At 38.0% G+C, this 25,933-nt stretch overlaps 1 protein-coding gene across 3 annotated transcripts in view; it reads left to right on the top strand.

The window, feature by feature from the left end:
- PPP4R1 (protein phosphatase 4 regulatory subunit 1) overlaps positions 1-25,933 on the top strand; it is a 61,463-nt gene that overhangs the window by 21,427 nt on the left and 14,103 nt on the right. For all 3 annotated transcript variants that reach the window (XM_044243408.1, XM_044243407.1, XM_044243409.1), the window contains 7 exons: positions 4,317-4,459; positions 5,120-5,266; positions 7,702-7,809; positions 7,947-8,012; positions 8,690-8,848; positions 13,326-13,453; positions 20,528-21,051. In XM_044243408.1, coding sequence (XP_044099343.1) covers positions 4,317-4,459; positions 5,120-5,266; positions 7,702-7,809; positions 7,947-8,012; positions 8,690-8,848; positions 13,326-13,453; positions 20,528-21,051 — 1,275 coding nt within the window. The remainder of the gene's footprint in view (positions 1-4,316; positions 4,460-5,119; positions 5,267-7,701; positions 7,810-7,946; positions 8,013-8,689; positions 8,849-13,325; positions 13,454-20,527; positions 21,052-25,933) is intronic.

Genomic DNA, 25,933 nt, shown 5'->3' with positions numbered 1-25,933 from the left:
CTACTTGTGATCTCAGTCTGTCAAATAAATAAATAAATAAAATTTTTTAAATGTTTAAAAAAAAAAAAAAGAAGTAAACCTGACTTCAATATGGTTATATTAAGTTTCTTAAAAATATTTTTTCTTGAGGCAAAATATGCATAACATAAACCTTACCATTTCAACGTAAGTTATATACATATCTTTATTTTTTATTTTAGAAACAATTCAAAAATAAATAATATTTATTTCTTAAACCCATTATCTCTTTATTAAAATGTGTTATTTTTCACTTTCTAACAAACTTTTTGGCATGTAAGCACTCTGATTTTTAATTTTTAGATGGGCTCATCTTTTGGTGAGCAATTTGTTTTAAGGGACTATGTTTTACTATTTACATAAGCCTTAAGTGTTTTTTTATTTTCCTATAGAGTAGAAAAAAATTCATAAGCTTACAAATAATCTGTCTAATGGTGACATCTAATGATGATATATGTACTTGCTCATATATGTATGCTTGTTCCAGAATGGTTTTAGGAGAATCTCATCAATTATAATTTTCACTTACTTATTTTTTGCATGTGGCTATTCCTTTCTTAGTTATTAGAATAGATATTCTTTAGGGAGAAATTTGTGTTTATTTTCTTTTACATGTTTGTCACCCATAGTACTTGTTTTTGTAAATATATTTATCTATATATAGTTGACCCTTGAACATGGGTTTGAACTGTGCAGGTCCATTGATAGATTTTTTTCAATGAGTACAGTACTTTAAATGTATTTTCCTTATGTTTTTTTTTTAAGATTTTATTTATTTATTTGTCAGAGAGAGAGGGAGAGAGCGAGCACAGGCAGACAGAGAGGCAGGCAGAGGGAGAAGCAGGCTCCCTGCCGAGCAAGGAGCCCGATGTGGGACTCGATCCCAGGACGCTGAGATCATGACCTGAGCCGAAGGCAGCTGCTTAACCAACTGAGCCACCCAGGCGTCCCTTCCTTATGATTTTCTTAATAACATATTCTTTTCCCTAGCTTACTTTATTGTAAGAATACAGCATACAATACATAAAACATAAAAAGTACATGTTAATCGACTTATTATTGGTAAGGCTTTCAGTCAACAGTAGGCTAATAGTAGTCAGGTTTTGGGGGTGTCAAAAGTTTTATGTGGATTTTCTACACAGGGAGGGGTCAGTGCCCCAGCCCCTTAGTTGTTCAAGGGTCAACTGTATATATTTTTTTTAAATATACTCTCAAGTTGTTGAGTTCATGGTAAATATCTCTATTGACTTCCACATTTTTTTGTTCATTTTATAAGCGTAATACAGTGCACAGTCCTAGGCCAGATTCTAGAATAAATGCTAGAGCGGTTACTAAGGTGAATAAGAATTCCTGTCATCAAATTCACAGTTTAATTAATGCAAATAACTTACAAATAATACTTTATAACAGGGAGAGTTGGTGCTGGTTTCAGAAAGTTAGTGACATTTAGTGAAACTTAGTAGAATGATGAGGTACAGAGAAGGAAAACCACATACTCAGGAGAAGGAAAGACTGGTTTAGAGGATTAAGGAGTTCATCATAGTGGCCCATTTGGTCAACAGGTAGTTTACTGAGTCTATGGCTTAAAATTATGAGGCTGTTCAATAAGGCAGTTGAGGGCTAGATTGTAGGGGTCCATACCGTGCCATCCTAGAGTGTGTTTTTATGATATAGAACAGTAATGTACCAGTGACACTTGGTGACATAGATGGGCAACAGGAACACTTGCTGGGGAGCTCTGTTACTTTAATATTGAATAAAACTCAATACAAAAAGTACATGGACTGGGGTGCCTGGCTGGCTCAGTGGGTAAAGCCTCTGCCTTTGGCTCAGGTCATAATCTCAGGGTCCTGGGATCGAGCCCTGCATCTGGCTTTCTGCCCAGCAGGGAGCCTGCTTCTCTTCCTCTCTCTCTGCCTGCCTCTCTACCTACTTGTCATCTCTCTCTCTGTCAAATAAATAAATAAAATCTTTCAAAAACAAAAAAAAGTACATGGACTATAAATTTTCGGCTCCATGAAGAAAAGCAAAATGAAGGCCCATGTAATTACTACTCAGATCAAGAGATAAAACTAGCATCCCGGAAACCATTTCAGGGCACCTTCTCATTTCTGTCCTGTTCTTCTTTCCCAAGGTAAATCCATGTTTGACCCCTAAGTGTGTAGATTAATTTTCCCCTCTGAACTTTTATATGGAATCATACTGAAAATGTTCTTTTGTGTCTAGCTTCTTTATACTTCTGAAACTTATCCTGTTGGTGTGTAACTGTATGTATAGATTTTTAAAAATTGAAACAGAAAAGAGTTGGATGGAAAAAAACTTACTAAATTAGTAGTAAATTTAAACAAGCATTTGCTCTATAAAAATCCTAAAACTATTAGGGAAATTAAAAAATCAAGATAAAAGTTGATAAGGATAAGGCAGATGAAAGACTTAAAGGTTCTAAGCTCCTTGTTTACTTAAGAGAATGGAATATATGCATTAATTTTACAACTGTATATTTTTCAGTAGTCATGATGAGCCCAGCTTATCAAGTTAGAGACCTTGGACTCAACTTCCTTTTCTTCATTCTCTTCAGCCACCATAGTAGCTCTGAAATCCCTCCCCAGCACTTCAGTTCCTCCCATATGACTCACAGTGTGTTCATTTCTTGACTCTGTTTTGTTCCATTGGTCTGTTTGGCTAATCAGGTCTTTGAAGAAAGAAAAGTTACTGATCACATTCTTTCTTTTTTTTTTAAGATTTTATTCATTTATTTAAGAGAGGGACTGAGCAGTGGGGAGGGACCAAGGAAGAGGGAAAAGCAGACTCTTGGCTGAACAAGGAGCCTGATGTGGGTGAGAGCATGACTTGAGCCAAAGGCAGATGCTCAACCAACTGAGCCACCCAGGCACCACTACTGATTTCATTCTTAACCAGAACTGTAACTTGTATCCTTCTTTTGCTTCAAAAATATGTATAAATATTAGGTCCGTCTAAGCAAATACAGGGTCAGTGAGGAAAAGGAGAGGCCTATGTCTTTTTCTTTTAACTAATTATTTTTCAAAACAAGAAGCAGTATTTTGTTCAGTTACTGTCTAACTTCAAATGGCAGAACCATGTAATAGAAATTCCAAATATTGGTTTGTTGATAAGATTCTTAGCTTTGTAAGATGCTAGTGCATTTTCTCCTGATACTTTCATTAATTTCTGTTTGTTGAAATCTAAAGTTCCTCTGGACCCATGCATGCATATTTACCTTAAAGTAACTGTAATGATATAATCATTAATACCAAAGTTCTAATTAGGTCTGATGTAATGAATTGTATTGATAATCTGTCATGTCTGTATGTGTCTTGGCCATTTGCATTTCTTCTGAGAACTGCCTGTCCTTATCCTTATTTTCTTCCTTGTGTTCATTTGAACAATGGGTTCTTTGTATATTTAGTTATTAATACTTTGTTATATGTGTATTTTCTCCCAGACCAGCTTGCCTTTTAACTCCGTATGGTACCTGTTGTTTATAATGGAGGCTTTATAAAGTGGAATTAATTGGTCTCAAAGTTGGTTTGAGGGTTTTGTTTGCCTTGGAAGGGCTTCTCACCTCAAGATTTAACATTTTTTTTTTAAATGTTGTCTTTTAGTGCTTTTGATCTTTAAAAAAAAAGTTTGGAACTTTAATTATAATTCATGTATGATATGCAGGATAGGAATCACCCTTTTTTCTCACATAACTGATTCTCCTGCCATTACTTTTAGGCAGTTCCTCCTTTTGAAACCCAGAGATTTGAAATGCTATATTTGTCATTCTTAAATTTGCTGTACATACTTGGGTCTTTCAGATCTTTTGTTTCTTTAAATTGATAGGTCTACTTTATTTTAGTCTTAGTTAATTGTAACTATAAATTCTGTATTCATTGATTAAATTTAGGTTAGGAACCGGTCCTTATGACTTGTCCTAGGAGGCTCTTAAATGGTTCATAGATATTACATATTTTGTTGATGTGAATATTGGATATTTAACCCCTAGCATATGTGACAATGTAGGTGATGGATAAATTTGGTCATAATGGGAAATGATTGCATACTTAGTGCACAGTAGGACGATAGAAGCCTGGCGATGGGAGTAGGATCTTCCTTTTACTTGAGGAGTTGACCTGCATGATTGTGAAAAAGGATCCTAGAGTTAGAGAACACTGTGTAAGTCCCTTTTATGCTGAGGATGGAAGTCCAGAGCTTTCCTGAATAGTCTTAAGCCCAGGCAAAGATTTTGTGAATTTGGGATAATGTGTTTGTTCACATTTCTGTTATTTCAATAGAACCGACGGTGAGAGCAGAGCTGATGGAACAGGTGCCTCATATTGCATTGTTTTGTCAAGAAAACCGGCCTTCCATCCCATATGCTTTTTCCAAATACTTACTACCTATTGTGGTTAGATATCTTGCAGATCAGAATAATCAGGTAAGAGTGCCATTTACATATTCTTACATTTACCATGTTGTATGTAGAATGGCCTCCCCTAGCTGGTCTCATTTGAGTGCTTTTTCCTCTTCAGCTTCATTATTCTGTTTTTCAAAATGATTTTGTGTCTTAGACAAGATATGTTGAGAGTCTGGCAAATCTAGAAAGTCCCCTTAATGCCATGATAAGACAGTGCCCTGTAGCTGCATTCTTACATGGTACCCTCATGGGTGCCCCTCAGAAAGTTTGCTAATTAGAGAGTCACCGTTCACAGGGGTGGCTTTCCTTTTGCACATGTGATAGCATGTGAGCTGGGAGGAGGGGCAGAGGGAGAGGGAGAGAAGCCGACTTCCTGCTGAGCAGGATACCCAGTGCAGGGCTCAGTCCCAGGGTCTGGGATCAAGAGTCAGGTGCCCAACCAGCTGAGCCACCTGGGCACCCCACAAGGCTTTCCTGTTCCAGTTCATTTGTTGCATCACAGTCTGCCAAGTTCTGTCTTGGCAATTGCTGGAGAAAATAGCAACAAGTTTTTTATTTGCAGAGTTTTGCCAGTTATGAATCCCTTTAAGTCGAGATGAAAAGTCTTCACTTTCGTGAAAAACAAGTAATAGGGTCTTGTTACATCATGTATGTACTTTGTTTATTCTAATTTTTTCCTAGGTAAGAAAAACAAGTCAGGCAGCTTTGCTGGCTCTGCTGGAGCAGGAGTTAATTGAGCGATTTGATGTGGAGACCAAAGTGTGCCCCGTCCTCATAGAGCTAACTGCCCCAGATAGCAACGATGATGTGAAAACAGAAGCTGTGGCTGTAAGTAGAAGACACTTTTTCTTTAACAGGCAAAAGTTCATCACTGTTTTGACAAATAGGAGGTGCTCAAATATTGTAATATGTACTATCGAGTTTATTAGGTATCACAGTAGCCCCAGAGCATTAGAAAGGGTTAGAGAGGGACATAGGCATATAAAAGAGGTGTTCTGCGGGCCCCATGTTGTGCTTTGCACCTGTGAATTAGATGAGCTCTATCGCAGGGCTCTGAGAAAGCAAGATTTGCAGCAAGAGAATAATAAGTAACTGTAAATTCATTATTACGGAAAAAGAAGATGGGAGAACTAATCAGTGTAGTTAAAACAAAAAACACAAAAACCCAGTATTGGATAAAGTAACATTGGTTACACTTTTTTAGGCACTATGTAAGCACAGGAAAAAAAAAATAGCTCCTGCCCTTGACAGTGTGGTCCTTGGGGGAAGGATAGTCAGGCGAGTAATTTTATAATGATATATAATATGTGATAGAAATTGTGAAGATAAGAAAAACACATGAATTAAATCATGTACATAACAAAGTCCAGTTTAACAAGTCCATCTAAAATTTCAGATCTGCTTGGAAAGTGAGAGTTTACTGTTTAAACCTAAAATAGGGACATCTAGCTGGCTCAGTTGGTGGTGTGTGTGATTCTTCGTCTTAGGGTTATGCATTCGAACCCCATGTTGGGTGTAGAGATTACCTAAAAATAAAATAAAAAATAAAACCCTAAAATAATAGCATCTTTGTAGATATGAAAAGAATTACACAAAAATTGGGTAATGTTTCTGGATCATTAGGATGAATTAAGTTATCTCTGTAGTCCCCTTTCCCTTGGAAATGTCTTGATTCCATTATTTTATTTTTTAGATACTCCATGCCAGTTAATAGTAAATTTAGATACTTTACAGTAATATCACTTTTATTGAAATGAAATTCACATAATGAAAAACCATTTTAAAGTGTACAATTAAGTTGGCATTTAGTATATTCACCATGTTGTACAATCAGCACCTCTGTCACATTCCAAAGTGTAGAATTTTTTTTTTTTTAATTTCACAAGTTCCTCAATGAAGAAAATCAGTTTTTGCATAACTGAGGAGAGTTTAACTTGCTCTTTTATTTTTATGGGACTTAATAATAGTGACACATTATAACTAATGGACTATATCCAGCACTAGAATGAAACCCAGGATTCTTCTAGAGTCGGTTTATTTATTTTATCATGTTCTGCACATCCTAGCTTTCTAGTTGTTCTCTATCTTGGAGACAGTTCATTCTGATTAATTTAATTACATTAGATCAGTGATACAGGATGTAACTTCAGATCTTTAGGGCTTGAAAATGCTTAGAAACAGTATAGAGTCAAAGAACAAAACTGGCTTTGGAATTTGGGAAATACAGATGTTACCACCAGTTGTGAGGATGCTGGGATTTTGATAGGGATTGTGTTGAATCTATAAATCAGTTTGGACATAATCACCCACCTAACAATCCATGAGTATGGTCGAGTTCCCCATTTAATTAGGTGTTTGATGTTTCTCCTCAATGTTTTGTAGTTTTCAGTAGACAGCATTTCTGTATTTTGTTGAACCGTGTTTCTTAACATTGTTGTGAATGATACTGTTTTTAAATGTTTTCATTTCCTTGGTTCATTTTTGGTTCTGGTATATGCCCTGCAAATTTCCTAAGCCCACTTATTTGTTCTAGTGGCTTTTTTGTAGAGTCCTTGGGATTTTTCTATGTAGAGAATCATGTCCTGTATGAATAATTTTTCTTTCTCTTCTCATCATGTTTGTATGGGCTAGGAGTAGGTATAGTAATAACAGACCATCAGATGTCTTTCTGTACTAACTGGAGGGTGGAGTGGAGTATTTATTTAAATAACACTGGGCCAATTTTCAAACACAATTCATCCTCGTTTGCCTGAGACTGCTTTACCTGAAACTGCGTGTTGGAACTGGGTCCTTGTCTTCATTAGAACCAAGGGACACAGTTCTCTTTTGCACGAGTTTCTGTTAACTTGGTACTTTGCAAGGTAAGGACTGCCTCTAGAGAGTCTTCTCTTAGCAGTACAAGTATACTGAGCCCAAATTCTTCTTGTGGATCATCTTTCCTTTGAACAGTGACCATTTGTTTTCTTACTGTTAAAGTTACCAGGCAAAATAATATGATTGAAACTATACTCAGAAATGAAATTTTTCAGATTATCTCTGGGTTTACTGTGCATTTGGTAATTATTGATAGTAGTAAATATCTATTTTTCTCCCTTGAACCTGAATAAATAAGATGAATGTTGTTTGTGATATATGCGGGAAAATGATGCCACAACCTATTTTATATTTTCTAAAGTATATACTTTTGATAAGTTAGCAGACTTAACTGGAAAAGTCTTAGTTTGAAGATGTTTTCAGTGTGCTTTTGTTCTTATCCATTTTAGATAATGTGCAAAATGGCTCCCATGGTTGGGAAGGACATTACAGAGCGTCTTATCCTCCCTAGGTTTTGTGAGATGTGCTGTGATTGCAGAATGTTTCATGTTCGAAAGGTATTTTTTAGGCATTTTGTTTGTTTAAGAACACATGGTTATACTGGTTACTGTATTGATATGTGAAACTTAAAAGATTGTTTTAGAAGCCCTGTGTTTGGATGATTTTGAAATGTCAGTCATGCTTCTGTTGTCAGGTCTGTGCTGCCAATTTTGGAGATATCTGCAGTGTAGTTGGCCAGCAAGCTACTGAGGAGATGTTGGTGAGTAGTGCAGAGATAAAGGGGTAATAGGGGTAAGCAGTCCATTACAGAGTAGTACATAAAGTTTAAAATGCATACATTTACCCCCACATTTTATTAACACAGTCTCATGAATGTGAACCAGAAAGATAATAACGACTCTGAGTTTGGGAGTTTACATTTCTATAACCTAGGCACTTGAATTGTGTTTTGATTATAGTTTGTTGAAAATGCAGATATGTGATATGTAAGGACCATTGATTTATTTTTACCTCTCCCATTTCTACTAAACAAATCAATTGTACTCGAAGAAATCTGTAATTTTATTGCAACTCTCAAGTATTCTAGTGACAAATCTACAGCTTGTTATTTTTAAATGGTTAGTGCCTGGGATATACATGCTTCGTGTACCAGTTAACCTACTTGAAGAGTTTCTGAAACCATCCATTAGGCAAAACAGCTTAGGTACAAGCTTTTGCATGAAACTGAAGCTATCTTTGTTGTTTCTGCTTTTCCCGTCAGCAGGGCTATGAATGAGGTGTGATTTAGTTCATATTGCTGAGTGTTAATACGAAACAGGTCTTCTAAATTGTTACAGGAAAATCTAGTATTTTGAAACACTGTGAAAGCAGAAAATGAAATAAAATGAATCACTGAAACCCATGTTGTCTGCCTAACATACCACTATCCTTGCGTAGCTGCCCAGGTTTTTCCAGCTTTGTTCTGATAACGTGTGGGGAGTCCGGAAGGCTTGTGCCGAATGCTTCATGGCGGTTTCCTGTGCGACATGTCAAGAAATCCGACGGACTAAGCTGTCAGCACTGTTTATTAATTTGATCAGTGATCCTTCACGTTGGGTAGGGTTTTGTCTAATTCTCATTTCTGTAGAATAATACATTTTACACAAAACATGATTTTGATTTCATGATTTAAGAAATAATTATGTTGGGGCGCCTGGGTGGCTCAGTGGGTTAAAGCCTCTGGCTTCGGCTCGGGTTATGATTCCAGGGTCCTGGGATCGAGCCCCGCATCGGGCTCTCTGCTCGGCGGGGAGCCTGCTTCCTCCTCTCTCTCTCTGCCTGCTTGTGATCTCTATCTGTCAAATAAATAAATAAAAATAAAATCTTTAAATAAAAAAAAAGAAGAAATAATTATGTTATTGGTAATTGTTTTAGGAGTAGACAGGCAAACTACTATATTAACTTTTTTTTTTTAACTGGAAAAAACTTCTGTACAAATAGAAATCACATTCATTCTAAGGATATGATGTGGTATATTGATTTTCAGGCATTAAACCTTTGGTAAGTCTCACCTGGCCAGAGTGTAATAATTTTTGATATCTTGCTAGACTGTTTGATACTATTTTGTTAGGGGTTTTTATATCCATATTATAAGAGATAATGGTCTATATTTTCTTGTGGTGGCTTTTTGGGGGGGGTTTGTTTTGTTAACAGGGTAATAATGGCCTCCTAAAACAAGTTGGGAAGGGCTCCCTCCTCTTTGTTTTGGGAGAATTTGTGAAGAATCAGTGTTCTCATTTAAATGTTGAGTAGAATTCAGCATGATACCGGCTCAGTTTGGACTTTTCCTTTGTATGTAGTTTTGTTTGTGTTTCCTAATCTCTTTACTTGTTATAGGGTTATTCAGATAATCTTCACTTGTTAGAGACTTATTCAGATTATTTTTTCTTGAGTCAGTTTTAGTAGTTTGTCTAGGAATTTGTTTTATGTAAGTTATCTAATTTGCTGGTATATGATCTGTAGTATTTTCTTCATAATCTTGGTATTTCTGTAACGTCAGTAGTAATGTCCCTTCTTTCTGGTTCTAGTGTCTTTGTCTCTTGGCCATACTGCTGAAGGTTTGTCTGTTCTGTTCATCTTTTTAAAACTTTAGTTTCATCAGTGTTCTCTTTATTTCTGTTCTTTATTTCATTAGCTTCCACTCTAATATATATTATACCCTCTCTTCTGCTGCTCTTTATTTTTCCAGTGTCTTGAGGCAGAAGATTAAGTTAGTAGTTTGAAATCATCCTTCCTTCTTTGAGTTACCATCCAGGGTAACTGGCCTTTAACCTGAAGAGCGTCCTTTTGTGTTTATTGTCCTGTAAATGTGGTAGCAACAAATTCTGTTTCTGCTTATCTGGGTATGTCTGTATTTTGCTTTCATTTTTGAAAGTTAGCTTTGTTGGGTACAGGGCTCTTGGTTAACAGGGTGTTTTGTTTTGTTTTGATTTGTTTTGTTTTGTTTTGTTTTCAGTTTCCTGGAACACTTTGTGTCTTACCCCCTGCCCTCTGATCTCTCTTGTTTTTGCAGGAAGTTAAGTTTATTTTATTGGGGTTCTCTTGTAAGTGGTATGTCACTTTCCTTTTGCCACTTTCGATATTTTCTTGCTTTTGACTTTTGGCATTTTCGCTATGGTGTGTTTGTAGATCTCTTAATTTATCCTACATGTTGAGCTGCTTTCATGTGTAAATTACTGATTTTTAATAAATTTGGGAACATTTTGAGCCATCATTTCTTCAAATATTGTGTCTTTTCTTTTCTGGTATTCCCATTACACATATAATGGTGCACTTGATGGAGTCCCACATTTTCTGAGATTCTGTTCATTTTTCCTCATTTTCTTTTTTCTCTCTGTTCATTGCTAAACTTTATTAATATACCTTGAGTTTCCTCATTCTTTTTTTTCCTACCAGTTCAGAACTACTTAAGTTTATGTGGTGAGTTTTTATTTCAGTCATTATACCTTTCAACTCCAGAATTTCCATCTGGTTCTCTTCATGTCCTCATACCTTCCTTTACTTCTTTACTCATGCTTTCCTTTCATTCTGTGAACAATTTATAATGGTCACTTCGAAGTTTTTTTCTAAGTCCAACATCTTAGTGTTCTCATACATACTTTCTGTCCCTTAATTTTTTTCCCCAGTCTATGGATTATACTTCTTTGTTCCTTTGCATGCTTTATAATTTTTTTTAACCTGGTCATTTTAGATAATACAGCAGATTTGGGTCCCTCTCTGGGGCTTGTTACTGTTACTTGTTTGTTTAGTGACTGGCTGGGAATGTTAGTGGATTCTTATTACCCCCTCCAGGAGGCACAGCTTTGGACATGTCTACATGCCTACCTCCCATCCTGGGATGACCTCATTTTGATGAGAGTGGGAGGGACAGCAGCCCCAGGTTCTCTTGGCTCATCTATCCTTGTCTTACAAACTGGGGCAGGGACTATATTCTGAGTATTCTCAGAGCCCAGGGTTCTGAGCCACATCCAAGGTAGAGCTTCCATTCTACCAATGGGCATTGTGCAGAAGAAGGTATGCTCAACAGGTAGCGGGGGGACAGGATGATAAACCTCAAAAGTCCTCTGGCAGGAGGCTAGAAGAGGGGGAGGCCATTGCTGCTGGCCATAACCATCTGCAGTAGAGGTTCTGCCTCCCTGATTCAAATACCACTGACTGGCTTTACTGAATATTTATAGATATTCCCTCTTTTGTTGTCTGCCCTAAGGGCTATTTCCAGAGGTTTTACTTGGGTTGTTTTTGGGTTTTTTCCCCCCCATTTTCAACGATTTCACTGGAGAGTGGGTGAGTGGCTCTCCTTATGCTGTTGTGCCTGAAATAGTTCTCAGGACCTTACCATATGCATTTTCCAGACAGACTCCACAAAGAGGAAAGACTGTTAAGCCTTAGCACGACTTTAATGTTTAAAATGTATAAGATTGTTAGAAAAAATTATGTGGCTTATTTGAAATTTTCATTTTGACTTTATCATTGTCTTGGCTTAGTGATATACAGTATTTCCTGCTAATTTGGGAATATGTTTATATTAAAATGAAGGACTCTTGGGGGCGCCTGGGTGGCTCAGTTGGTTAAGCCTCTGCCTTTGGCTCCGGTCATGATCTCAGAGTCCTAGGATGGAGCCCCGCATTGGGCTCTCTGCTTAGCAGGGGGCCTGCTTCCTCTTCCCCCTCTGCCTGCTTCTCTGCCTTGTGATCTTTCTCTCTGTCAAATAAATAAATAAAACTTTAAAAAAAAAAAATGGACTCCTGAAATCTGTCATTTGAAGTGTATATAAATCCGGTAAGGGTTTGAGACAAGTTCAGAGTTTTAACAGTATCCAGAGTAGACTAAACTCTTGCATATAATTTTGAAAGTTACCTTTTATGTTTTTATAGAAGTAACATTTTATTGACTCTAAAGGAGAAAAGGACCTGTAAGTTCACACATACGCTTCTCTTTGCTATCTTGTATATAATTCTAGCCTTTTTTAAAAAATCAATTGAATCGTTTTTTATCTGCTTCCCCCAGAAGGTAAATACTGATAATAGGCAAACTTCACATGTATTTGCCTTTGCAGAATTTACACATGTCATGTAATCATCGTTTTTTTTTTTTTTTTAAGATTTTATTTATTTGACAGAGATCACAAGTAGGCAGAGAAGGCAGGCAGAGAGAGAGGGGGAAGCAGGCTCCGTGCGGAGCAGAGTGCTTGATGCGGGGCTTGATCCCAGGACCCTGGGATCATGACCTGAGCCAAAAGCAGAGTCTTAACCCACTGAGCCACCCAGGCACCCCTGTAATCCTCATTTTAAACCATGGAAAAGGTATTGTTATGCCTCAAGGGCAAGGTCTTAGAGAAATTGGTTTGCGGTTTCTCCCATCATAATTGCCTCTTTCAGATTGTCTCCTCCTTCTGCTTCCTTTCATAAAACCTCTCTCCCCCAGTTTTTTTTTTTTAATCAAGATTACAAAAATAATACAGGAATATAATATGAAATAAAATTCTATAACCCTTTTTTCTGCTCTTCTACTTGAGACATTCATGGATAACAGTAGTATGTGCATCCAGATTTTTGTGAAATATATTTTAAGTCAGTATTCCGTTTCTGATAAGTGCGTCCATAGTTCTGACACATCTGTCTTGTTTCCTTGTAGAAAGCAGATTATAGTCTTGCCTAGCAGAAAACATGAAATGGATTTATCACATTTTGTCAACTTTATTGCTCTATATTTTCTGTTTGGCAGTCTTCATTTTCTTCTGTTTTCCTGGAAAATGCTGCAGGATGTCCTTTAGTTCCATGCAGATGCTCTGTGGGATCTCATATTTATATTCTCATGGTATAAATATTCAAGCTAGATTTTAAAAAATTGAAAGTAAAAAAATAGTTTATGAAGAATCCTAAATCCTAGTAGAAGAATGATATATAGTTCTGAATGTGGGAAGGCTTTGTAGAAATTACCTTATTACTATTTTAACCATACTTAGTATATGGTAAGTAGACTGTTAATAATCCCTTAATTTTAAGTTTTATTACTGTCCTCTTTTTCTTTGTAGGTTCGCCAAGCAGCTTTTCAGTCTCTGGGACCTTTCATATCTACCTTTGCTAATCCATCTAGCTCAGGCCAGTATTTTAAAGAAGAAAGCAAAAGCTCAGAAGATACATCAGTAGAAGACAAAAATAGGTATGATTTCTTTTAACTTCACTTTCCAGCTTTATTGCTTGTGAACATATTTTTCATTTCTTCTATAATAAATGTTCTTTTTGGAGACTTTGTTATTTCTCTTGATTGTAAAAATGGGTAGACACTTTTAAAGAGCTATATTTTAAATACATTTGTTAAATGTCTCTTTGGTTAGTTACATCTTAAGTGAGAAGGTAAAGACACGCATAGCACACTGAGCTTGGTCCCGGCCATAGAGAAAAGTATAAATGACAGATGTGATGATAATTTTTGAATGTTTATTTAATAAATTAGTTACCTAGTAAACCATTTATTGACATTTGGAATAGATGAAGTATTTGTTCTACAGTTTAAAGTGTTTAGTGTTTTAAGGGGTAAAACCTAATTTAGGAATATGTTTTAGTATGTAGTCCATTTTTTACTATTATTTTTCCTTTCAGTCAATTAATTTAATTGTGGATCTTGAACTCTGCCTGCAGAATGAGGATTATACCCTCTCAATCTAGGGGGAAAGTATTATAATGATCAGCTGATGTACTGATTAACTAGAATATCAACTTTAAGTGTAATAGGGCAACTGATTTTAAAATAAAAAGGACAACTCTGATTTTTATTTTTAAATTTTTTTACATTAAAAAATTCTGAGTTTCAGTTTTTAAAATTTATTATACTATATACTCGGGAAAAAAGAAATCAAGCCTAATTTAGCGCATGGGAAATACACACTTTTACAGGTGTGCACTTGAAATAATTTAGAACCTGTTTTTGAAACAGTCCCTACTATAATGCTTGAGTTACCATAGTGTCTTGTCCCTCCCTTGTCATGATGCTAATGGACATTTTCTTCTGTAGGTCTTGATACTGTGATATTTGCTTTCTTGGTGTTTTGATTTGGCAGTTCTTCCTTTCTTCTCTGCTGCCTTGTTTTACCTTTTTGCCCGTTCTCCTACTGTCCTGCTGAATAGCCAAACAAACCTGAGGTACTGTTTTTTGTAAAGGAAGAAAATCACTCTAACCCTGTCTTCCTAGCAAGCAAATTCTGTCAGTTCTTTTGAAAAACAGCTGCTGCAAGGAGTTTGACAAAAATGATGATGGGGGGAAATGTTATGTTTTTCATTTTTAAAGTCAGTGTACCTTGTTCACTACCTAATTGTGCAAAGACTATTACTTTATTTTTAAATCTGGAGAGAGTCTAGTAAGTGAAAATATAAATTTACAGAGAATTTTATAGGTCAGGGGTCAGCAAACTTTCTGTAAAAGGCCAAATGATAAATACCTTCAGTCTCTGGCACAACTGCTAACCTCTGCCTTTGTAGGATGAAAGCAGCCATAGACCACATGTAAGTGGATGGGCTTGGCTGCGTACCAGTAAAACTTTATTGACAAAAATAGTTGGAGTGGCTACCGTGGCCAGTGGTTGTACTGACTGCCTGTGTAGGACATTAGTGGAAGAGATATTTAAAGGTAGTTATCTTTTACCTACAAACCTTAATTCCTCTTCCATTGTAATGAGGTATGTCTTAATGTCAAGTCAGTACTTTTTGTAGCATTGTATTTTCACTATATTGTTAGACTTTATTGAATTGTGTTAATGGTAGAAGGGAGGGAAGAGAGAATTTCTGGCTAAGGAAGGAGTTGTATTAAATACTATAAAAGCTTTTGTGTAGTTTTACTTCCTAACTTAAAAAAAAAAAAAACAGTCCTATATATTATTAGTCTCAGAACCATTACTTTGTTTACCCTCTTAAATACTGCACTGGCTTTTGTTGTAAGCTGTCTTAAAACTTGTTTCTTTAAGATTGATTGGTTGGTTGATTATACAGAAATTAATTGAGCACCTACTATGAACCAGTTCCTATAGATAGAAATCAAGAACTCAGTTCCTGTTCTCAAGGTCCTCTCAGTTTTCCTAAAATTCAGATCTCCCAAACAAATATCTTACAAAGCAAGGTTTTGACAGTCTTTTTCCCCTACTATTTATTATACAGTTTTCATTCTGATCCTAGAAACATTTAATATCACTTAATACTCTTTGAAGCCTTTATTGATTTTAGATCTCTAACTTTGTATACCAGATTTATCTTTCACTCTATATCGGGCTACTAATGCTTCTTGGAAGGTGTTAATAAAGGCTACTTCCAGAAGCACAGTTAAAAATTTGTATTTGCATTTTTAAATTATGTAAAATAAGCATTCCCTTGTTTTCTTAGTTGAGCAAACTGTTACATTGTTCTCTGAATACACTTAATATTCTTTTGGTTCTCTTTGCTTTCTGTTTGAGAAACTGTTCTGTTCCATCCGTACCCATTTAACAAAGTGAACTGTCAGCGTGTTTGCTGTCTGTAGACTCGCTACTTCCACGAATCTTTTCTTGAGGTTTTTTGGAAATTCAGAGCTTTTGCATCTTGGCTGTCAGCACTGGAGTGAGAGCACTGATTTCTAATCCCTCTCTTTTCAGTTGTGTATTCACGTGTTTCCTACAGCAGACTGCAGGTCCATCTGCTGTGGGAGTCGAGTTCTGAGTTTTTGCGTGTAGAGCACCTTCACTGGGCCTGGCACAGAGTTGGCATATAATAAACCTTGAATGAATCATAAGGGAATCTTTAATCTCAGAAGCCTTAAGTAGGTATACTACTTCTGTCACTTTTTATCAGTCCAGCTTAATGCCAGCTGTGTGACAGTAAAGTTGATGGTTGCTGGTACAAATTTGGAAGTATTTCAGTGATGTGAAAACTTCATTCGGCTAATTCATGGTACAGGAAAGACGTATGTTCTTTGCTTTTGTGTCAGGACACACTGGTGCTTGACCAGCTGTGCCACTGGTCATTTTCTCCTGGAAATACGTGCACTGATTTTTCTAGGCCCACAGTCTGTAGTCCAGAACTCGGAGGGTATTAATAGAAAACTTATGTAGACACTACAGGAAAATTAACATTCTGGTAGAGAAATTTCTGGCTTACCTTGATACTCTCGTTACTTGTATCTCTTAGGAAATGGGGTAATTCTCTCATTTGGCAGAATCAGAGTTCTTCTCCGCTTTTGAAATGATTTTTACTTGTATAATAGCATTTGGAAATCTGACAACTAAGAATATCAGAATTTTAGTATTTAGCAACTGGATCTTGCATTGACTAACTCGCAGCTCTGGGAAAAATTAGTGTTCAGATAACTTATATTTTTGCCAATTCATACATGTAGTAGTTCTTCCCAGAATTTAACAGTAGGGAAATTTTTTTTTTGTCTCCTTAAAACCATGCTAGGAGTTTTAAGTTTGGACAGGCTAGTAATTGTAACATTAGACAAATAGAATGACTTCGCCCTCCTTTTTTTTCCCCCTAAGAATATTAAAGTTTAATCGTAATGGCATGGTGAGAATAGTAATCAAAGAAATTTAGGCCCAAGGAATAGTTTTGCATACTGAATGGCCTTTGTTGTTGTTGTTTGAGAGAGGGAGGGAGAGGGGCAAAGGGAGAGAGAGAATCTTAAGCAGGCTCCACTTCCACTGCAGAGCCCAAGATGGGGCTCCATCTCACAACCCTGAGATCATGACCTGAGCTGAACTCAAGAGTCAAATGCTTAACCCACTGAGCCACCCAGGTACCCTCTGAATGGCCTTTTTATAATTAGGTTCTTTCGTGTATTTTAAATGCAGGGTTTTTAAAAAAATTTATCAGATAATAGATGAAGACTTAACAAGTTTTAACCCATTTGGTCTCCATTCCCACCAAACAATATCTTGTTACTCTAATTTTTTACATTTAGTTTTCGTATCAGAAAAACGGCAAAAATAGCACAAAGAATCCATATGCCCTTCAGATTCTTGAAATGTTAACCTTTTACCATATTTGCTTTATTGATCCTTTTTCTGAATGCTTTGAGGTTTTAGACATGATATTCTTTTTTGCCTTTCTTCAGTATTTCACTATGTATTTCCTCAAAATGCAGGCATTTATACATAACCATGATCCGATTACCAAAATTAAGAAATTAACATAGGTATAATATGTCATCTAATCTAGAGACTATTCAAATTTCAGCAGTTATCCCACTAAATTTTTTTTTTAAAGATGTTATTTATTTGTCAGAGAGAGAGTACACACAAGCAGGCAGAGAGAGAGGGGAGGAAGCAGGCTCCCCGCCAAGCAAGGAGCCAGATGCGGGACTCGATCCTAGGACCCCAGGATCATGACCCGAGCTGAAGGCAGCAGCTTAACCAACTGAGCCACCCAGACGTCCCATATCCCACTAAATTTTTTAAAACAAAAGATGTCTTTTAAGGACCATGTGATTGGCAAATACATAATTCATGTAGAAGACATTTATTTGGCGTAACAGCATTAGCTTCAAGAACTGTTCTGGAGAGGGAAGGAATCTTAAAGGTTGCCTCATCCTTACTACTGAAGAGTAAATGTGGAATTATGGGGGCCTTGAAAGGCTCACAGGTTTAGGGCAATGCAGTGCTGGCCCTGGGACAAGGACCTGGGAACTTGGGGCCCAGCTTGTACGCAGATGTAACAACTCTGTTGTACATGCACACTGTCTATTTTGCAGTCCTAAGAATAGAAGGGAAACATCAGAAGTAAAATGCTGTCATTGTGCGGTACATTTTCAGATGACTTCTTACATATTTTTTCTATAATTTTTTCAAGTTTCATTAAAATAATCACGTGTTTTTAAAAATACATATTTTTGAAAATAATGTGAACATTACCCTGAGATAAAGTGCAATCAGAGGGCAGTTGATAATTTCATGGGAATGTGTATGGTGGCTACTAACTAGGAGAGGACACGAGTGTTCGTGTCGCCTTCCGTTTGCTCGGTCCTCGTGAGCCTCTTCCTTAGTACCTTTCGCTGTGTGTGCATAAAGGCACATGCTGTTTCCAGGAGCACCTTTCATTTTTTTTCCCCACACTCTCAAATTTACCTACACATCCATCCTTACTTCCCTCTCACGTTTCTTATCAAAGAGGTGTGTCTTGGCCCCTTGAATCTGTGCACCTCTGTTCTTGAGCTCACGTTCTTCTTTCTTCTTAGACAGTGCTCTTACCAGGGACAGGGTCTCCTGTGCCTGCAGTTCCTACAACTCTTTCTCTATGGCGCCCCGAGAAGAATGCCTTCACTCTGATACTCATTGTGTCTTTCATGTTTCCATTCCTCTTTCTTGCTTCACGCCCATCTAAGTCCTACACATGGCCTTCTGAACTGATGACCTTCAACTTGGTCCTTGGTGTCTGACCGGTTTCCCATGGACGTTCCCCTCCCCCAGAATGCAACCCAGGTACCTCACTCAGCCTGTCCAAACCAGAACCCATTAGCCTTCTCATTAGACTGTTCTTGTGTTTTCTACTTTCAGTTGGTGCTTCTGTGATTTGTTCTGTCGCCCTAGCCAGAAATTTGGCAGTCTTTCCAGATTCCTCTCGTTTCCCATCTCCAGCCTGCGATAAATCAGTAAACAGATCCTGTTGGTCTGGTCATCATTTGAATGTGTTTACTTCTTTATAGCCCCAGATGTACTGCCTTCATTCACCAAGTCCTTGCTGGCTCTCACTGCCCTTCTGGAGATCCCACCTCCTACTCACCTCTGCCCCATTTTCCACCCTGCTTCCAGGATGTTTTCTCAGAAATTAACGCATCTAAAAATGCATTCTCCTAATTCCTGCCTTACCCCATGTAGCCCATAGGATCCATTCCAGAGGTGTTGGGTATGCAGTATGGTGGCTCTGGCAAAGTTCTTCACCCTCGTCACATTGTTTCCTTCTCGGAGCCATAAGAAACACGGCTGTTTTCAGAGTGTGTTACATATTTTAGGTCATGCTTGTCTCTGCATATGCTTTTCCTCCATTGAATACATGCTCTTCCCCTTAGCCTTGTAAATGTTTACTGGTTCTTCTAAGCACTGCTCCTGTCATTTCTTCTAGGCCTTTTTTTTTTTTTTTTTTTTTTTAAAGATTTTATTTATTTATTTGACAGAGAGAGATTACAAGTAGGCAGAGAGGCAGGCAGAGAGAGAGAGAGGAGGAAGCAGGCTCCCTGCAGAGCAGAGAGCCCGATGCGGGACTCGATCCCAGGACCCTGAGATCATGACCTGAGCCGAAGGCAGCGGCTTAACCCACTGAGCCACCCAGGCGCCCCTCTTCTAGGCCTTTTCATCTCACCTGCATCCCGCTTCCTGTGCCCAATGTGCTTCTGTATTTTCCACTCTGTCTGGTGGTGCTACTTGCTTACGTGTTCGGTTCTCATTTGCCTCTAATTTAATCTCACTGACCAGACCTGCTTCTTTTTCACATGTGAATCCTCAATACTGGCTTCGTTCTGTGGCTCTTAGTAGGTGCTCAATACATGTTTGTTAAATTTAACAGAGTCAAATAAAAGATAGGAGATAAACATTAAAACTTACTGTAGTGCTTTAGTTTAGATAATGGATGGTGGTAAACAGTGGACTTTAATTGAGGAGCTTGTAACCATCTGCCCTTATCAACTAAGTCATGACTATTTTGGAAAACTTTTGGGAGTAGAGCTGGAAAGTATGGAAGAAATTTTTTTTAAAACTTCATTTACACTAAAATGGATTTTAATACTTTGTGAGATAGCAAATAAGGATCTTTTCTAATACTGCACAGAGGTTTTTTTCCTTTTCTTTTTTATAAAAGCAAATGGGTTTTAATTCTCAGCTTTTCAGTACATCATTGGAGCAGTGGCAATACCATGATCCTAAGAATCAGACCATTTTTTAAGTGCGTTGTAGGAATTTACCTTCCTACAATTTTTCTTTAGTTTATTATCGAAATTAGCCTGGTATTTAAGAATCCTGGGATTCTACAATGTTATTTTTTCCAACTCGTGTAATGCTTAAATATCTAGACTTATGCTTAACAGATGTTCACATCTCTGAGTACAGAACAGCTGATGGAAAAAGAAGCATTACCAGTATATACACTACTCGATTTGTATGGATAATCTGTAAATTTAATATTGAACTTGTCTAAATACTTTATGTAGTGTCTCTCATTGAGTTTTTTTCAGTAATTATTTTTACACTTTCATTTTTTTTCCCCCCAAATGAAACAATAAAAGGATCAGAGATCAAGAAGTTCCAGAGGATGTACAGATCAGGCCAGAGGATGTTTCTTCAGATCCCAGTATTAGTAATTCCAGTGTCAAACTGGAAAACATGGTGGAAGATCATGCTGAAACATCTAGGAAATCTCCAGGTGAAATAAGTGTCCCAATGGACAGCTCTTTACTTTGTACTTTGTCCTCAGAATCTCATCAGGAAGCAGCTAGTAATGAGAATGATAAAAAACCTGCTAACTACAAATCTGCATTACGGCCAGAGGGTGGCGCCAGTTCACCAGATTCAGCTCTCTTAGATCAGGAATTGTACAACTCCTTCCATTTCTGGAGGACTCCTCTTCCTGAAATAGATCTAGACATAGAGCTTGAGCAGGGCTGTGGGAATACTCTCAGCCCAGAGAGACCAGAAGAAACCTCTGAAGTCACCGCACCAGGTTCTTCAAATATCACTATGGCCACCAGAAAGGAACTTGAAGAAATGATAGAAAACCTAGAGCCGCACATTGATGATCCAGACGTTAAAGGTATGGAAGAGTCTATCAAGTTCTTTACTCTAAAGCAGATATAAAATATTATTTGCCAACTCTTTTCCCAGAAAAATTGCCTTTATAAAAATTTATTTTCACCATCATCGTCTTGATAAATACAATTAATCTGGTACCTAGGAAGTTTTGTTTAGATGAGCTCATCACTGTGTTGCTAACTGGAGTGCACACACACAGATTTGTTGATTTACAGATCACTCTCCCTGACATCGTCACAGTTGTTCAAACAGTGCTTTCCAGTTTTAGTCTGGAACCCTGCCTTAACTGTTTCATTCTGGGCCTTATTAACTTTTTTATAAAATAGCAGATACAGTGTATTTTAAGGAAGGACTGTGATCTGTTAACAGTAGACAGAGCTGTCTGTTCATGGAATATGTTTTAAGAGCTATGTACGTTTATAACGGTCATTTGGATTTTGGTTTCTCAGTTTCGACTTTTTTCCATGGGATTACACATCTATCACCCAGATTCCTTCATGGTGGACAATGGCCTTAAAGGTTGTTCTGTGTTAAAAAGGGCCCTCTTACAAAGGGGAAATGTGTTCTAAGTCAGTCGGTAGGAAATGAGTCAACCTGAGGCATTGTTCTGCCTGCTGGGGCTTGGGACCTGGTTTAAGGTCCGTGGGGCCGGGACCAGATGCAGGTGTTGTCTTTTCCTTTGAAGAGTAAAGCCCTGCTTGTGACTCTCTATAACCATCCAGTGACATCTGAATTTCAAAAAGCCGATTTTGGAAAATCTCCCATAACTACAAATCTTAAGATCGTCTATCACTTTGTGGACTGAATAACTTTCCCTCTCTCCCTCTCTCTCTCTTTCTCTTTCTTTTCCTTTTCCTTTCCTTTCCCTTTTCCTTTTCCTTTTTTTACCTTGTTAGTTTCAGAAGCTAAAATTTCTAAACTGTCAGTTTGCTAAGTGTTGGGAAATGCCCATTTTTAAAGCAGATAACATGATAGATAGCTTCAGTATTCTTATAAAAACATACAAAATCTGTTGTGTTTAAACTTTGAAAATTGCATCCGTGGTGGTTAAATTCTCAGTTATCTTTATTGGCTTTAATTTGTCATTTTTAAAGATTTCCTGTTGTAATTTTAAACTTGGAGAAAAATGACTTGAGTGAAGGGCAAGTTCATGTCCGTGATTGTTGAACATTAATTAAACTAGAAAATGGTCAGTTTCATTTTTTTAGCCTCTTTTGGGGGGGCTTTAGTTTATATCAGTAGAATCCAGCTTTCTGATTGGACACTTGTGTGAGATTACACACACAGCCAGTTGTAACCACCCCACTGTCAAGATACAGAACCATTCCATCGCCCCAGAACATTCCTTCACACACCTTTAGTCAGTCCTTCCTTCCCAGCCACTAGCAACCACCAACCTGCCTTCTGTCCCTGTGATTTTGCCTCTTCCAGAATACAACATAAATAGAATCAGGTAATAAAAGCCTTTTTTGAGTCTGATTTCTGTCCCTTAGCATCATGTATTTGAAATTTATCCTCGTCACTCTGTGTATCACTAGTTCATTCCCTTTTGTATAATTATTTTTATCGTTGCTGTTTAATATATTCTGCAGCAAGGGCAAGAACAGGGGATGGAATATTTCCAATAGAATATTGTGTTTTTTAAATCTCTCATGGTAGATTATTTTTTATGAAAACCTTACAGCCTTGCTTTCTTTGCTCATTCTTCAGTGTGGCTCCTGACACTGTTGTTTACCCCGTGACCCAATAGTCTGCGTTCTAGGACGGCTTGACGAGGTAGAGGGTATTGCAGTTTCTGTTTCCTAGCACCTTCATCAGAATCTTACCCGGGTCATTTGTCTCCTCCGCCCCAGATGGGACGCGTGGAAACCCGGAGAATTACACCTGAAACCCAGACTGTTCACAGTGGAGGGTACTCAACGCTCGATAAACATTTGTCTTTACAGGTTTTAGCTTTTAAAAAAGCTTTTAGCTTTAACAGCCCTACTATTTGTCAGTTTATTCAGTTTGTCAGACTTCAGTAACACATATTTTGAATCAATTTTATGCTCCATTTTTATGAGAAAGAGATCACTGGCTGGGCTTTTTAGGGCTGTTGTGGGAGTGCTCACTGCATTCCAGTACCCGCCAGATCTCTGACCCGTTAGAGCGTGTAACAGATGGTAATTGAAATATTTGAATGAGCTATGTTAAAAACATTTTTAACAAATAAGCTAAAAGTGAGAGCGTGCCTTTTCAAAAAGACCTGTGTGTACATGCGAGTTAGAGGATCCGACTTTGTTTCAGAAGGCGGCGAATCCTGTTTCACTTAAGATAGGACTGTGAATGTGTAGGCCGCAGGTGAGTGATTTCAGTACAAGTACTGAATGGCGGTTTAATTCAGTCCTCTTGGTTCAGCTCTTACACCCGCTGTAATCGACATCTGCTGCCCTGTTCTTGCTGTGCGTAGTGACCACCCTCTCGGGACATAAGCCTTGACTCATCAGTGCATTCAGCATTACTCAGCACCTACCGCTGTGCGAGGTCTTTTCCTCAGCGCTAAATGCACAGCAGCAGCAAAGAGACCAAAATCCCGGCCTCGCGGAGCCCAGGAAGCGGACTTCTCACACACAAACTGCTGTGCGTCTCGCATGCTGCAGTAAAACATAGACAGGCAGTGTTGGGCATTTTCTTCAGAAATTCCTTCAGAATTTCTGAACTTTTTATTTCATTGCAATCTGAGGGCATGTTTAACTTGTGTTAAAATTTCAGTAACTATGCCTTAATTCTCCCTAGTATCGGAAGGTGTTTTGAAGGGCTGTACCTTAATTTTGGACATGTCCTCATTTCTAATTCTGCCATTGTGGGCAGCCACAAACTGTCAGGAAATGTCCACCTTTTGAGCTAGTTCTGTTGCATGTGTAAGTTTTTCTTGTCCACTGGCCTGTGGAGTGGTAAAGCCGCACTGCCGAGAGAAGGCGTTTTAGGGCATATGCTCAAGTCGAGTTTCGGCACTCCCAAGCCTGTGCGTCACTTGTCCCCTTCCCTCGTCGCTAGCGGCTAGTGGGCATTGTTGGGAAGCCGTGACAGGGCTGGGGCCGCTGCTTATAAGGCACCTTTTGCTTCCCAGTCTTGCTCATTTAACTCTTCCCTTCGTCAAAACATTCATGGGGTTTTTTTCTTGGTGGATTTTTGGTCAGAAAAACTTGTGTTTCCAGCAACTAGAGAGATGCTCTTGTCAGAGAAAGAGAGCCCTTTCTCAGTCCTAGAACAGAAACAGCCTGTATGGAGGGCCAAAGGGGGAAGTAGGAAAACACGAAGAAGGTGTAAGTGATCTTCTTTTCTGAAATACCTACCTAGGGAATTTGAGGTTTTTCTGGCTTTGTCTAGGGCAGTTTCAAAATCTCTAGCATTTGGGATCACCAGGCTGATTCAGGGTTGAACTCTGAGTAGCATTACTGATGCCATCTTGGCTTACTCTAGCTAGACTCATAGACTACAAAAGGAAAAAATGCCCAAGCTCACCAAATACAGATTTTTACCCAGTATAGACCCCATAGAAGAATTGGGCCATTTTGGCAGCCATGGTCAGAAAAATCCTCTTATTCCCTGATTGAAATCAATAAATTGTTAGGAATTTGTGACCAACCACCAGTATGTTGTATAAAAGTGAGAGATTGTTATAAAGTTTTAGCTTAACTGTACTAACTTCTTTAGGGAAGGAGTAAAATTCCAAGTTTCTAGGTTGTCTCTTACTTCTGAGCATGACTCACTGGGGACTCTGTTTCTTCACGAGTCCATGATGAAACCAGCCTTGGTTCCTGGGATTTCAGTCTGTATTAAAGTAAAATGTAGATTTTGCCGAAGACCCATGCATTCGGTTTTCTTAAACTTGTTGTGGTGTATCCTGCTGAAATTTCAGCATTTAGCCCGGCATTGGATTCTACTTTATTCTCTGGGTGGAGGGGTTTCCTCAGGAGCCAGTGCTAGGCTCTGTCTTTATCTTTATATATCAGTTTGTTGGGGAAGGTAACTTCACAGTGTAACTCATTTAAACGTTTATGAATGTACAAATCTTAAAGTAGACAAAGAGAAATGTGTAGTCCATTTCAAGAGAAATGACTCCTATAAGGCATTTTCCGTGAAAGGCTTTTGATTAGTTACATCCTGGGAAACAAAAGGCATTAGGGCTCTTTCTCACACCCTACGCACTTTATGTGGGACAAAACATTCTAACCTTTATGTATTGTGCTGTCTCCTTTAGGACTGTTTTGATTTTGTTTTGGAAACTTCAAAAGATTCCAGAAGGGAGCCTAAACTGATTGAAAGGATTAGTACAAATTGCAGCTAGAATTCTCAAAAGAATGTGCATACTTTTCATGAGTAACTTTTTATGATTAAACACCTTCAGTTTACTTAGTTGAGCAGCCAGTGACCTCAGTAGAATAGAAGCTCATCACGCGTGTCTCCTGTGTCTCTGTTGCCAGGGGCCTGATGTGTTTGGCCTTGAGTTTCCTGAATGCTACAGCCGCATAACAGGCGCTCAGTGAGAGCTCTCGGATTGCTTTTTTTAAAAAATAATCTCTAAGTGAAGTGGGGACACACTTTCTAATCTTTCTACTAATTAATTTCAAAGTTAAAATTGATGAATTTTTATATTTTGAGCATCCCGGTGGATTGTTACTCAAACAAGCATTTTTGGAGGGCGGGGGGCTACATGTCTCAATTGTTTGGGAGAAGGAAGAATGCCTTACTTTAGTTTGGATCACGTTTATAAAGAAGGTGTAACTCCAAACATAGGTAGTGGTGTTTGCCAGATTTAAGAATCACTTGTGGTAATTTGTCATTTTGGTTTGCCACAAGCAAGACAGCGCTCACATGGGGGGGGTGTCTAAGCCACTAAT

This window comes from Neovison vison, chromosome 3 (genome assembly GCF_020171115.1).
Source record: "Neovison vison isolate M4711 chromosome 3, ASM_NN_V1, whole genome shotgun sequence".
NCBI classification, from domain to species: Eukaryota; Metazoa; Chordata; class Mammalia; order Carnivora; family Mustelidae; genus Neogale; species Neogale vison.
Note: the sequence above shows the minus strand (reverse complement) of the source record. Positions and strands in the feature narration are given on the sequence as shown.